Here is a 15,052-nt window from a genome sequence, read left to right on the forward strand (position 1 = left end):
GATTTGGAGTCGGAATAAATAACAACAATAGTAATAATAATAATAATAATAATAAATTCAGTATAATTTCACATATAGATTTGGAGTCAGTAGAATATTAAAAAAGATGCACGAAATTATCAAATTTTGCAGAGGCAACTACCATAAATCAATAAACGAAAGCCAAGTTGGCATTCTTATAAGATAATTGGAATAAATGCGCTTTTTAATTTGATTATTATTGGAGTAACGCGGCAGTAGGTGGCCCACAAAGGTGGGTCATCTCAATTTCTGCTGTCCCTTCTTCCATTTCTCTCTCTATTCCAAATTTCCATATTCAACGCCCATTACACTAGTACATACATATAGTAAGCTGTTCCTAGTAAGCTAGCAGCTGAAGTTTCCGCGCGCGAGTACACTCGCAGTAGATATTTGGATTTGTTTCTCTTGAAATTGTAGCTGCCATGGGAAATTGCTGTTCCGACGAGAGCGGTGGACATTCGGCAGCTGGCGGTACCGGTGCTTACGTGGCTAATCCAAACAACGGTCATAATGAAGCCGTTGATGCTCTCCTCAAGTCTCGCGGTTACGACGGCCTCTACTCGCATGTTGAGGTTCTTCACTCTCTCTGTTTTTCACATTTTCCTATACTATGCATTATCAGATGACAAGTTTCTACTTTTTTTTCCCCCACTAATGGTGCGGATTTATATATCGTTGACTTGGCTTTGACTGTGAGAAGAATTCGAAACTACCTTATTATTCCCTTTCTGAACTGGCAGCCTGATTAGATCTGTCCTCAACATTTTACTGTGATATTTTTAGAGTTTAGTTGGATGATTGTGGTTGATTAAGATCCTTGATGGGGAGTTCGTGTTTGGTGAGGATATAGTACTGTTTCTTGACATTTATCAGATTGGACTTGCAAGTTGAATTGGAATTGACTTCGGGCAGAAGATTTTAGAAAGTGCCTTATTGTGTGATTGCTGAACCGCCAGCTGGATTAGCGTTTCCCTCAACATTTTGACTTTTCTAGTTGAGTTTGTTCTATATCTATGTTAAGGGATTGTATGCTTGTCCACAACAGAACAAACTGTATTATGTCACTAAACTGAAGTATATTGGTTAGAGAGGATACAAATCACAGCAAAGATTGGAAAGTAATTTGTTCATTTCCAAGTAGATGGTAATTGAGTGCGGGGGTGGGTTGTGGGGTGTGTGTGAACAGAATAGAGAGCATAAGAGTACTTGATTAAAAATCTGCTCATGTAGTTTGCCTTAGTTTTGAATTAGGCAGTATCCTATAGAGGATTTGTATAGCCGGTTCCAACTAGTTTCTGGTTGAGGTGTAGTTGATTGATATTGATCGATCAATGTATATTACCATAGTTTGCCTACCTACTGATGCATGTGATCTTTGATATGGCTACACCTCGTCTTGCCCATTTTCATGTTTTGGTCATCCACTGGTCTTACAAGGTTTCGGAGAATGTAATGCAAATAACGTAAGTGTACATTATCCATGTTTCAATATCTCAGTCAGTGAAGAAAGAGAAAATTGTATGAGGGAGAAGTCAGAAGAGGAAATGTTAGTTGACTTTAGGATGCGTGATAGTATGCTGCAGCTAAATAAGGGTATTCCGTCTATTTATGTGATTAAAGTACAGTATGAACGCCACATATGCTTTAATTAACAGGACTTAAATCAATTAAGTTTGACTGCAGGTAAAGTTGACCTATTTAGTTTTGGTTCTTAAGCTAGGATGTAGATATTACCTTAAAAGTGCTATGAACTACAAATGGAGTCATCTCAAAACATTTAACTTATGCTTCTATAAACTAAAAAGGTCACCTATTTCGAGTATGGATATAGCTATTCATTTAAATCCAAAAGATTAGACTTCTTGCTAGAGGTGTTTTTTAAGGATTCGAGCTGTTGCTAAATCAATTTTGGTAGTTTGATATCTTTTGCATCCTCACAATTCTCTAAAGATGGTCCAGCGGACGATAGGCCAAATACAAATTTGAAGGCTGCTACAACAACAACAACCAGTGGAATCCCACAAGTGGGGTTTAGGGAGGGTAATGTGTACACAGACCTTACCCCTACCCTGGGAGGTAGAGATGCCGTTTCCGAAAGACCCTCGGCTCGAGAGGAAGAATGGAAACAAGTAAATATCAACAAGGCCAGGAAAATGATACCGCCAATGTATGAACCAGGAAAAAAAAATGGAAGAAAGCAATAGCAATAGCAATAGTAAAATCAATAGCAACAAGTAGTAACATGACATGGTACTAGAAAACCGAAGCAGAAGATAGTACTAAAAATAACCCTAGTACTAACACTCTAAGAATCGAAGACAATGTACTAGTCAGATAGCCCTAATAAACTTGGAACAGATCGGGAAAACACACTACGACCTATTACCCTTCTACCTTAATCTTGGACCTCCATATCTTCCTGTCAAGGGCCATGTCCCCGGTAAGCTGAAGTAGCACCATGTCCTGCCTGATCACCTCTCCCCAATACTTCTTAGGTCGCCCTCTACCTCTTCTCCTACCTGCCAACGCCAACCGTTCACACCTCCTCACTGGGGCATCTAGGCTTCTCCTTCTCACATGGCGAACCATCTATGTCTTGCTTCACTCATCTTATCCTCCAAAAGGGCCACACCTACTTTCTCCCGAATATCCTCATTCCTAATCTTATCCAACCTAGCGTGCCCGCACATTCATCGCAACACAAATTTAAAGGCTGCTAAGTTGCATAAAATTATTACTGCCCTACCGTTGGCTTAATAATATTTTACAGTGCTCTGAGATCCCAGCATTTTCTCAAGTTGGATTTCATGCAAATGGTTAAATCATCTATGAGCAGAAAACTCGCAAGAAATGGTGGCCTAATTTATCCGGTCATTGGTTTAGCATTATTTGTCACTTTTCTTTATTTGTCATTTGGAGACTTATTGTGGTTCAGTTACAACAAAGAAATAGAGTTAAGTTTTGTGGAGAGAAATGGGACTCAGTTCTTTGTTGATGGTAAAGTTTTTTATATAAATGGTTGGAATTCTTATTGGTTAATGGATCATGCTGTGGATTATATTAAAGATCAAGAATTAGAGGAATTTTACAAGCTGGTGCTAAGATGGGACTCACTGTATGTAGAACTTGGGCTTTTAATGATGGTGGATATAATGCTCTGCAGATTTCCCCTGGTAGATTTGATGAAAGAGTTTTTAGAGTAAGCAAAACTTGTTTTTAGTATTATTTCTAGAATTATAATATGTTTTTTACTTTGGTTGTTTTCCCTTTTTGAGCAATTTTTCTACAATTATTGGTTGAATTGTACCCTATTTGTAAAAGGATTTAAATTATATGTATTGACTGCGTACATCATTTTTGCACCATTAGTTTAATATAATCGGCTATAGCATTAGTTTAGCCTTGGAGCAACGGTCATGTTGTCTCCGTATGACCTGTAGGTCACTGATTCGAGCTGTGGAATCAACCACTGATGCTTGCTGCCCGCATCGGCCCTTCGCCGAACCCTGCGTGAACGCGGGATGCTTTGTGCACCGAGATGTCCTGTTTTTTTATAGCAGGTTGTTGTTCTATGTTTCTTCCTTAACACCTTATCTTGAGCCGAGGGTCTATCGGAAACAGTCTCTCTACCTCTCCAGGTAGGGGTAAGGTTTGCGTACACATTACCCTCCCCAGACCCCACTTGTGGGATTATACTGGGTATGTTGTTGTTGTTGAAGAAGGAAGATAAAGTATGTGCTGTGTTTCAGATTGATGACAAAATCTCCAACTTTTGGTTTCTTATGACATACATACACTGATGCTGTTACTTTGAAGTAATCTATATCATTTGAATTTTTCCAAATTGTATGAGCTTCTTATTGATCTTTTTGCAACTCCATCACTGTTGGCAAACTACTTAACCGTTCTAGTTCTTGCTATTAGCCCATGAAAAAACTTAAGCATTGATGATTAACCTGTGCTATGAATATTGAAATTTTCCTTTCTCAGTACTTTTTGGTTTAAACTATTCTATTGACGTGCAGTTGTCTCTATCTGCTACCAGTTTGCATGATCGCGATGTGCTTTCCAAGGTTTGTTCCTTATTCGTTAGAGTTCAGTAATGTGAATGACAAACACTGACTTTCATGTGATGTGATTCATGGTAACACTGCTTCACGATATTTACTGTTTTCAATTTTTCTGCAATTTATGTTACTTCATTTCCATTATTGGAGTAATACACTGAATATTTGCACTCAGAATGTTTTTCATTTCATTAGAGAAGTCATTATCAGGATCAGTGTTTGTAATACACTGAATAATTGGAGTAATACACTGAATATTTAGACAAGAGTGGGTTGCTCTAGTGGTGAGCACCCTCCACTTCCAACCAAGAGGTTGTGAGTTCGAGTCATCACAAGAGCAAGGTGGGGAGTTCTTGGAGGGAGGGAGCCGAGGTCTATTGGAAACAACCTCTCTATCCCAGGGTAGGGGTAAGGTCTGCGTACACACTGCCCTCCCCAGACCCCACTAGTGGGATTATACTGGGTTGTTGTTGTTGTTATTATCAGGATCAGTGTTAATACTTAGATGTACACCTAGAAGATCATTCACTTATTTTACATATAGCACTAGCTTCTAGAGACAAACTAGTGTGGTGAAAGGTTGATGGAACTACACTTCAGAACTGTGGTATCAATCATACATATTGATGAATGTATAGTATATGCTGCTCCTTGCTATTATCTGATATCTTCCATCTATTTCTATGGCTAGCTTTTGAAATATGGTTTAGTGGAAAATCCCTCATTATCAGACTCACTACAGACTTTATGATGGAAAGTTATTGTCTTTCGTAATACCACAGATATCACAAGTTTTCTTTTAATGGACTTCCCTTTCTAAACTGGCATTTTAGAAACTTACTGACTTTGGGGTTTATGATTTGCGTATTTCTACGAACTAGTGTCCACCTAACTAAGAAGTATATTATTTCATTACACTATACAATTAAGGGACACATTTTGTGTATTTTTCTTCTAAAACTTTTAGGATTCTATTCTTTTGTATGTTGGTTGTTGTCTCCCCTCCCTCTCTCTCCCTTTTTTTCCTAATATATGGTCATTGTCTTAGTTCTATGGATGGTCCCCTTGTTAATTTACAATCCGTTCTGTTTGCTAGCATCATTGTCCATTTCTTGACGCAAAGATGTTTTTGACTTTACCAAGTCATCATGCTCTCCTCTGAATCTTGTATTGTTTACAGAGTGATCCTATGGTTGTCATTTATTCAAAAGGAAGAGATGGTTCGTTGCAAGAGCTTGCCCGTACTGAAGTAATTCTGAACTCATTGAATCCCAAGTGGATTACGAAGTATACTATTGCCTATCATTTTGAGACGGTGCAGAATTTGGTGTGAGTCTTTGACACCTTAGATCCTGGTTTTTATCAATTAGATACCGCTTTTCTGTCTTACAAGATTCCCTTTATCTCAGGTTTCGTGTCTATGATGTTGACACTCATTTTCACAATCAAGATGTCAAGGTATATATGTGTTATTTTTTAGGATTTCTGAGTATGATACTTAGAGTTTCCGATTGCTCCCATGGCAATTAATCAAATAGTCTTATGCCCGTCATATAGAATTCAACTTTAGTTCTGAAGCATTTATAACTATTTGATTATCACCTAACTGTGGGGCAGATTATGAGAAGATTTGAGAATGATGAAATTGATGATTAGAGGGACTGCTGGTTTACTAATTTTGATTTTGACTATGTAATGTGATACCTGCTCTATCACGTCGTATCTATACTATTTCGTTTTTTTTTCTTTCTCATGGATTCCCTAGGGTGATTCATCTAATATCTATCACCAATGCGCTAGATTTTGATATCAACATATCAACTATGTGGCCTGCATGTATGTCGCAAAAGTGCTCCTTCAAGAACTTTTATTCTTGAAGTGTTGCCGCAGTTTGTAGTTAGATCATTTAACTGAAAGCATCAGGTGTAATTGGTCGTGATCATTGTAGCATGGGTATGTTACCAAACTTTCAAGAAACTCTAGTGAAGATATGCTGCTGTTGTGGATGGAACTGAACTTTTGGTCTGTTCCTCCAAGCTTCTAGGAGTCTTACGCTTAAATATTTTAAATTTAAAAAGTTCTTATTAGGAGAATTAAGGTGTTAGGCCAAACTCTTGGAAAGAATCAGTGCTTTTGAGAAGTAATAAAAGTTGTTCTGCAGTACCATCCTGGTGCTGTTTGCTTAATAAAATTTACCTTATCAAAAAAGAAAGAAGAAGTAATAGAAGCTGTATTTCTACCATGGGAAAGAAGCTGTCTTTCTGCCGCTCAAAAGCGCCTTTGAAAAGATTAGCCTAACACAAAATGCTTCCATAATACTAACAAAAGCACTTCTCGGATGATTTGGCCAAACGCAAACTGGTACGATATGAAAGTACGTTTTTCCGGAACTCCGCTTGACAAAAAATGCTTTTGAAAATGATGGATTTTGGAAGTTTGGCCAAACGGGCACTTCTCTAGATTTTTAAGGACTTCTAGATAAGATTTGTCAGACAATTTCAAGTTCATACAGTCACTCTGCTAGGTATATCTTTCAACTTATAGACTGCTACTTTTTTAGCATCCCAGGTACTATGGTTTGGAATATTCGTTAATTTTCTTGTACATCTAAATGTGCTCTTCTTTTCTAGGATTCCCATTAGTATTTGGTTTCAAAGTCCTGCATATGGTATTTTATGTTATTCCTTGTATCTGCTGAACCTAAAATTAGCTATGAACTTGTCCTGATTCACTTGGACTTGCAGTAGATCCGGTAGTATTAGTACGTACACTTGCATTTGGTTGGTATTAGGTTTCTTTGACTACCTGTCTTTTTTTTGCATTTCGATCATCTTACTATTTTGTTATTTATGTTGCTTTTACATGGCTTCTCGGTGTTGTCCCGTCTTGTTTTTCTTTCTATTATTGTGGTGCTTATGCTTTCCTGAGCCGAGGGTCTATTGGAAACAGCCTCTCTACCTCCACAAGGTAGGGGTAAGGTCTGCGTACACACTACCCTCCCCAGACTCCACTATGTGGGATTATACTGGATATGTTGTTGTTGTACTTGGACTTGCAGTAGATCAGTCGTAAGATAAACATTCAAAGTTGACCATTTCCGGTTCTGCTTCCATTTTCTTCATTCTGCTACATTGGAATCTATGCAGGCTGTTGGATAATAACTTTCATATCTTACCTGATGAGTACACGTCATGTGCCTTGCGATTCACTTATTTGGTCCATCATTTTCTGACTATGCTAAAAGATTAAAACATTTTAATTTTTCATAAAATATTAAAGGATACAAACATATATAATCATGGCTCAAGGTTAATACGTCGAAATCTGCATAACTTTTACAGATGATTAAACTGGAGGAGCAGCACTTTCTTGGTGAGGCTAGTTGCACATTATCTGAGGTGCGAACACTTCCCAATACAATATTTTGCTTTTGAAATTATAATGTGAGCATAGTTTTCTTACTTATGGTGTAAGAGACAAGGGCATGGATCAATATTGGGGTATAATTTGGATGTGAACTGAAGTGCAAAGAGAAGATGTATTTCACATTTAAGGCTCTATACTTTGTGTAACTCAGTTATGCATAATCCAGCACTGGATGCTTGAGAATATATTGTTCAGAGTTCATTTTTATCATATCTGTTACTCAGGGTTAGAATAATGTTGCTACTCTGGTCCTATTTTTATCGGCTTGTGTGTTGGTTGGCAGTTAAAAACATTGTGGATTTGCGTGACGGTCAACGTATTCTGCTTGATTTTTTTCCAAGTTTATAAATGTTATCAGCAAGATAATAACCACATTTGATGCCTGCTTAAACCTGTTTGATCTGTTTCTCCTGTTTATGTTCTTGCACACAGCTATTCTTTTTTCCAATTAATGATTTCAGGATCAGTATAGTGGTATTTATGAAGGTAGTTTTTTTATATTAATCCAATGATGTTGGATTTCCTTGTAGATTGTTACAAAGTCGAACAAGTCCCTCACCTTAGACCTGATACGAGAAGAACAATCTTCTGGTCCAGCGCAGACCCAAACTTCTGGGAAGCTTACTGTTTGTGCTGAAGAAAGTGTTGCCTCAAAGACTACTGTAGAGTTGAAACTGAGATGTTCAGAATTAGTGTCCAAGGATTTGTTTTCAAAAAGTGTAAGAACTCATTAGAGTACTTTTATCTTTTGTCGTTTTGAAATGTGTAATGGATATAAATACAAAATCTTACTGCTTGTGGCAGGATCCGTTTTTGGTGATATCCAAATTTACTGAGAGTGGAATGGTGGTTCCAATTTGCAAAACAGAAGTTATAAAAGATGATCACAATCCAAATTGGAAACCAGTTTCAGTGAATATTCAACAAGTTGGAAGTAAGGTAAAAGAAATGTTCTTCCATGTGCTTCCTTGGCAAATCTCTGAGACCATCCCCTAAAATGTAGAACCTTGGAAGGGAGGAACAGGAAAACCTATGAATCAGATTTTTCTCTGAGCTAGTGTGCCTCTTTTTGGGACCATGTGCTATTCCATGTGAATCAGATGTCAGTATGAGCAAGTGTGAAATTGCTAGAATTTTCTGTATGAATTTTGAAATTTGTGAAAAAGAAATACTTTTGATGTAGTCTTTAGCCATATTTTCTTTGGATTGCTAACTCATGGTAGATAACTCGGCTTTTAAGTGTAGCTAGTTATCATTTACACACCGATGAGTTGAGGGATGCCCATGCAATTTGTAGTACTAAATTTAGGCAGATCATGTGCTTTCACTAAGAATAATTTCCATGTATTTGCTCTTTAATTTAACATGGGATTTCTGATTCTATTTGCTACTGCTTCCCTTTTCTTCTTTTCTTGAGCCAGGGGTCTATTGGATACAGCCTCTCTACCTTTCCGAAGGTAGGGGTAAGGTCTGTGTACACACTACCCTCCCCAAACTCCACTTGTGGATAATACTGGTTTTTTTTATGTTGTTGTATTTTCTGATTCTATTAGCATATTTATGGTGATGGGATTATGTGGAGTACAACCAACCTTTTCTTGTCTAATAGTAATCCTGTCTAGCTTTAAAATTGAGGGCCTGTACAATTGTCATTCTTCCAAGTATGCTTGAAAACTGGATTATGATATCCATAACATTTGAACAAATGCAGGACAGTCCACTGACTATTGAGTGTTATGATTTCAATACAAACGGAAAGCACGATTTAATTGGGTAAATGATCTTTCGTTCGTCTTTCCATCATTTCTGACCTTTACAGACTGGAAGCTGACAGTCTTTCTCCTATGCCAATTGTCAGAAAGGTTCAGAAATCACTAGCAGATTTAGAAATGTTGCACTCGACTGGTTCGTCCGCAAATCTTTTCATACCAGCTACTGTGGGACCAAATTCGCAAAACAAGGTAAAAATATCTATTGTCAGGAAAATATACTTTTTTATTATCTGAAAGGCCACCCGAGTGGTGGTGTGTTAGGCCTTGATCCCTATGTCATACATTTGCATCCAAAACGTAAATACATTACGGAAGGGCATACATAACCATATCTCCTCAAATGAACCATGAAGATTGGACATACCGAATCTTGTTCAACAAAATATTCTACTAAAAAACATCTTAGTCAAAAGTAAAATGTCCAAGTAGTGCAGGAAATGATACTTCTGCTTTAAACTTTTTGCATTTGGTCATCGAGATCACTGATTTTGCCAGGTCCTAAAGAGTCAGCTTTTTGTGGATATCTTCTTCGAGAAAACCCAGCATACATTCCTCGATTACTTGGCATGCGGCTATGAACTTAACTTCATGGTGGCCATCGACTTTACTGGTATGTGTTGGTGTACCTATGCATATGATTTTAACTCTTTCTCCTTCACGGTATCAGGTTTGAGCAAGAGTTATGTTTCTGTAGCTATGCATGGCGATATTGTTTTGCCTTCACCAATGTGATGATTATCATGAAGGATCTCTGACCCCGTCTTTATTTTTGGTATCAGGGGGGGGGGGGTGTCTAGATTGAGCCACCTTACGGGTTTGAAGTTCCTATTCTTTTTTCTTAATGACAGTGGTGTCCTAGCCAGCTTGCACGCACCTCAACTCTTCTCCCGGGTCCTGCTACCTTATACCAGATTTGAAATTTCTACCCTTGGAATGCTCACAATTCTGTAGACTGTGATTGTATGTATGACTGTACAATATCTCCTTGAGTTTAGCTAATTTGTTACATTTTAACTCCGCCTTCATAAGCAAGCTTTAGTGTCATTACAGTTAGAACTGCTTCGATTAGATATAATAGTATGACAAAGTTTGATTGCCACCTACAAATGATATGCATCTATTATGTCAATTCCGTTAATCGGCTTATATTTATTTGTTTCTCTCGGCTATTTTTGTTTGGCATCTCAGCATGCATTTGTTTCTCACATGAGTTGTGTTTGTCAGCTTCTAATGGGAATCCACGCTTACCTGATTCATTGCATTATATCGATCCTTCAGGACGGCCAAATGCTTATCAGAAAGTGAGAAAATGGTCATGTGCATAATGATCTTATATTTATCCTTCATATGATTGGCTTCATTGAATCAGAACTCAAATTTCAGGCAATCTTGGAAGTTGGAGAGGTCTTGCATTTTTACGATAAAGACCAACATTATCCTGCCTGGGGGTTCGGAGCACGGCCAATTGATGGCCCTGTGTCTCATTGCTTCAATCTAAATGGCAGCAGTGACTACTGTGAGGTACGCAGAAGATCATTACATGTGCCAAATTTGTTATATCTTAATGTTGTGAATTCCCTTATTTCTGTTTATTTCATCACATTTTATTAATCAGTATTTTTTTATTCTAGGTGCAAGGAATCCAGGGTATCATGACGGCATACATGAGTGCCCTTTTTAATGTTTCGCTTGCAGGACCAACTATATTCGGACCAGTGATTACGTCAGCTGCAGATATAGCAAATAAGTCTTTGATGAAGGGCGAGCGGAAGTATTTCATTTTGTTAATAATCACGGTACATCTCAGTTTGCAAGCGTAAACTCTCTCTTTTTCAATTCGGATGACCACTGTATTCTCATCTTATTTCCTGATGATCGTGGTTTTTAGATAAAGTTAAATGTTAACCATTATGTGCTATCTTGTTGGCTTTCACTGATTAGAGTTCTAGCCAACTGATCTCTTCTCAAACATCTGAAGTATGAACTTTGCTTGGTAGCAATTAACCTGATTTACCATCAAGCCTTGCTAAGTTAAGCTAGGCAAATGGTACTGGTATCTAGACATATATATGTATTTACACGGAAAAATTTCACTGAAATGCATTACAATGGTGTGGAAAACCTTAAACTTGAATTTCACTTAAGAGTGAAGCTCTTCAATCTGATTTTTGTCGAGGCTGAATTTTATCATGGACATTTGTGACAGAATTTCATATGTTTATTTCGATGCTGAATTATATTATTACACAAATTCCAGGATGGAGTGATAACAGATCTGCAAGAAACAATGGATGCCCTTGTTCATGCTGCGGATTTGCCATTGTCAATTCTTATTGTTGGGGTTGGAGGAGCTGATTACAAGGAAATGGAGGTGTGTATTTACTCTTTCTCCACCTGTAGCATATCATGGTATTAAATCGACTAATGGTCCCATATTGTATGTTCACAGATTTTAGATGCTGATAAAGAGAGGCTTGAATCAACACGTGGACATGTTGCAGTGCGTGACATAGTCCAATTTGTTCCATTCCGGGATGTACAAAGTAGGTCATTGTCGCTTAACAACGAGCTCTTTCTTATTGAAGAGGATAAATCAAACGTCCTCTTCCAAAAATGATACTCGTGTGAGTAGGCTTTCGCTGTATGTGACCTGATTCCTTTGCATTCATTTGCAGGTGGAGATGCCTCGGTCCTTCAATCACTTTTAGCTGAATTACCTTCCCAGTTTTTGGAATACATGCGGCTCAAAAGGATCCAGCCAACTTTATGATCATACAAGAATTGTACATACAAATATTGATTCGTGCATTGCTCCGTTATAATTGCCATTTTCGAGCTTTTTTCCCACGTTGCCAATAGTTTTACTTTAGGGTGTCTGATTACGTCTTTTTTTTTTCATATTGCCCAGAAGCTTGTATAATTTATTACGTTTCTTTATAATCATGTTTTTGTTGATTTTGTCGGTAAAATTTTCATATGGAAGTTCACTATTGTACTGATCGAGTAAATTCAATCTCGTTAGGATGAGAGGACTCTGCAATTACTTCATTTTGTGAGTATCCACACATTATTTTGCTATTTAATCCCAAATATTTAAGGAGCTAGGGCATTTAAGGAGTTAGCCCTTAAAGGTGCAGTCTTTCCTCCGGACCCTGTATGAACGCGGGTTGTTTGGTATACCAGCTGCTCTTTTGTTTAAGGAGCTAGCCACTGGAAAATGCTGGGGTTAGATCGTAAAAGTGCTTGCTTGAATAGAGTGCTTCTATATTTGTGTCATTTTCAACCATTTGGATTATTGAGACGACAAAAATTGTCATTGAAAAATGATAGAATCAGAGCGTTTTGCATCATATATAAGGGATTCCTTGATCGGACCGAAGAAGCAACGTCAGTTTGATATATATGAGTAAAATTATTTCTTCCGTTTGACTATATGTTATTCCAAGCTATACTAGTCTTTTCTTTGACACAATCAACGTTCTATTTTAGCTTGTCTTATTCTCAAATTCAAAGTAAAATTGTTGAACCATGTAATCATGTCACTTCAACCTTCAACTTTTTATTTCTTTTTATTCCCTTTTAAATGTTATCCATGAACTTGTTAATAAGGTTCTCATGTTAAAACTTTAACCACCAAATGTGGTTTTATTTGAACAAGAGATACTAGATAGCAACTTGTTTTTCTATACAGCAATTTCAGGTTCTCCTCCTTCACCTGCCTTAACACACATAAGCATAGGCGCGTGCGTACACACACCAAAAAATTCCCAGTGGGGTTAAGTATATCCGGGTATATATAAAAGCTCGGAAAATTTGAAGAAAAAAATGGGAAGTTATATTGTCTTATCATGCTTATCTCTATGTTAAATTTTTCCATAAAGAAAAAATTATTGGGCAACAGATTTACAAAATTTAATAAGATAAGCGACAATACATGCATGGACGTATGTTTAAGTAAGATTTTTTTTTTTTGGGTGGTAATTATTTGAGTAAGAGTTTCGTTTTCAAATTTATTTCAAATAAAAGAAGAGAATAAAAAAAAAGGAGTGGATATGAAGTTCAGTTCCTCCAGGGTTGATGGTGACAATAACAAAAAAATCTATAAGATGAGGTATTTATGTCTACTGACCAAGTCCTCCACCTTTTATTATTTCTTTCACTATCTTATTTTCCCGTATGATTTGTTAGAACAAGTATTGACTTGACCTGCTGCTGCAGCATCAATAATAGAGCTATCACTGCTTCACTATTGTAGTCAATTTTTCATTGTTTACCCTCAACTTTCTTTTTGAAATCATTCAGCGGAACCCCCACCCCCACCCGCCCAAAACTCAAGGAGAAAATGTGTTTTTCTGGTAGGCATATTTGAAGTATCATGAGGATGAACATCTAACGAATGAATTTCTAAACAATCATAAAAAATTTATAGGTTATTATATTACTTTGACAATCTAGGAGTCTTTAGATCCTATATAATTTTTTATGTCAATAGAAAATGTAAAAAATTTCTAATACTTTCTATTTTTAGTTTTATTTTTATATATATAATGTTTGCCTGAGATATAAATTCAAATGAAATATATGATCAACAATGATTCATACTACCTCAACTTGTGTGTAATTGAGGCATTGTTATTATTTGGAGAATGAGATATATGCTCTGTTTTAAAAAAGCGTTTTTGGGCGAGCCCCGGGGCGAGGCGTACCAAAAATGCCCCGGGGCGATGGTGTGGGGCGAAAGTCTCAAGAGGCATACGCCCTGCAATTTGGGGCGTACGCCCGGGCGTTCGGGACGCGTTTTTTAGTAAGGAGTAAGCCCCAGAGACTTTTTCAAATTAAAACAAAATTTGTTGAATTAGTCTTTCATATAATACCCAAATTCTCAAAAGTCAGTTTGGTAATTACGCAAAAGGTTTAAAAAAGAATTCAAAAGTATTAAATTTAAAAGTAAAGACCTTTTTTATTGATTTAAGCCCTAATTCATGGTTTTTTCAATTTTTTATCTTGTCCGCTAGTTCGCTAATATCTCCCAAAAGCAACGAATTTTTTTTTTTTTTTTACAAATACAAAGAGAACTACATTTTTCTTTATAGCAGCAAATTCAAAGTTCAAATTGCAGGTTAATCATCCTTTTTGTTCCTCCATATAGAAAACTTTATTCTTTTAGACTCAAATTACTTGTGCTTGTAAGTAACGTATAATAGATTGTTTTGATTAGTTTTTTGTGGGGATGGAACACACATATATATAGTTTTCTTCAATTTTTATTCAATTTTACCTGTTTATAAATATTAACTGTCATTATATTATTTTATAAAATATTAAAAATTAAATACCTATGGGGCTTACGCCTGAGCCATATGTAAAACGCCCCGCCTTACGCCCACGCCTTTTAAAACACGGGATATATGTACCAACTACATAACGAGTGAATTAAGAATTTACATTGTGATTTCAACAATAAGTGAACAATATTATTTGTCATGTCATTTAGGAATTTCTCTTTTACTTATTCTTCTCCTTTGCACAATAGTTAAGGAGAAAGGAAGACACTTGTGGCATGAAATATGCAAGCAACTCTTTAAAGAAATTATTTCTTTATCTCTCTTTCCTTTTCTTTTGTTTTTTCCGGGAAAAAGGATGCAATTTTATCTTCTTGTATAAAGAGGAGGATGATAGATGAAGCATATTCAATATAGAATTAGTAGGAAAATGAAGCAAAAGAAAGAAAGATAATAACTAAAGAACAAAGCGGCAAGTTTTTCG

The 15,052-nt window shown here is 36.7% G+C and overlaps 1 protein-coding gene across 2 annotated transcripts; it reads left to right on the plus strand.

Moving 5' to 3' along the window:
- The first annotated feature begins 305 nt into the window (after positions 1-305).
- Positions 306-12,292, plus strand: LOC107799718 (protein BONZAI 1-like). Of its 2 annotated transcripts, XM_016622857.2 has the most exons (16): positions 306-593; positions 4,047-4,094; positions 5,269-5,417; positions 5,498-5,546; positions 7,430-7,486; positions 8,045-8,233; positions 8,319-8,453; positions 9,226-9,287; positions 9,373-9,475; positions 9,782-9,896; positions 10,511-10,587; positions 10,670-10,807; positions 10,918-11,082; positions 11,544-11,657; positions 11,736-11,829; positions 11,962-12,292. In XM_016622857.2, the coding sequence occupies exons 1-16, from the start codon at positions 444-446 to the stop codon at positions 12,054-12,056; spliced, it is 1,740 nt and encodes a 579-aa protein (XP_016478343.1). In that variant the 5' UTR covers positions 306-443; the 3' UTR covers positions 12,057-12,292. The 2 variants fall into 2 exon arrangements, with proteins under 2 accessions (XP_016478343.1, XP_016478344.1); XM_016622858.2 differs by lacking the exon at positions 4,047-4,094.
- Positions 12,293-15,052: the final 2,760 nt, after the last annotated feature.

The sequence above is a fragment of the Nicotiana tabacum genome, chromosome 22 (assembly GCF_000715075.1).
Source record: "Nicotiana tabacum cultivar K326 chromosome 22, ASM71507v2, whole genome shotgun sequence".
In the NCBI taxonomy this organism is placed as follows: Eukaryota; Viridiplantae; Streptophyta; class Magnoliopsida; order Solanales; family Solanaceae; genus Nicotiana; species Nicotiana tabacum.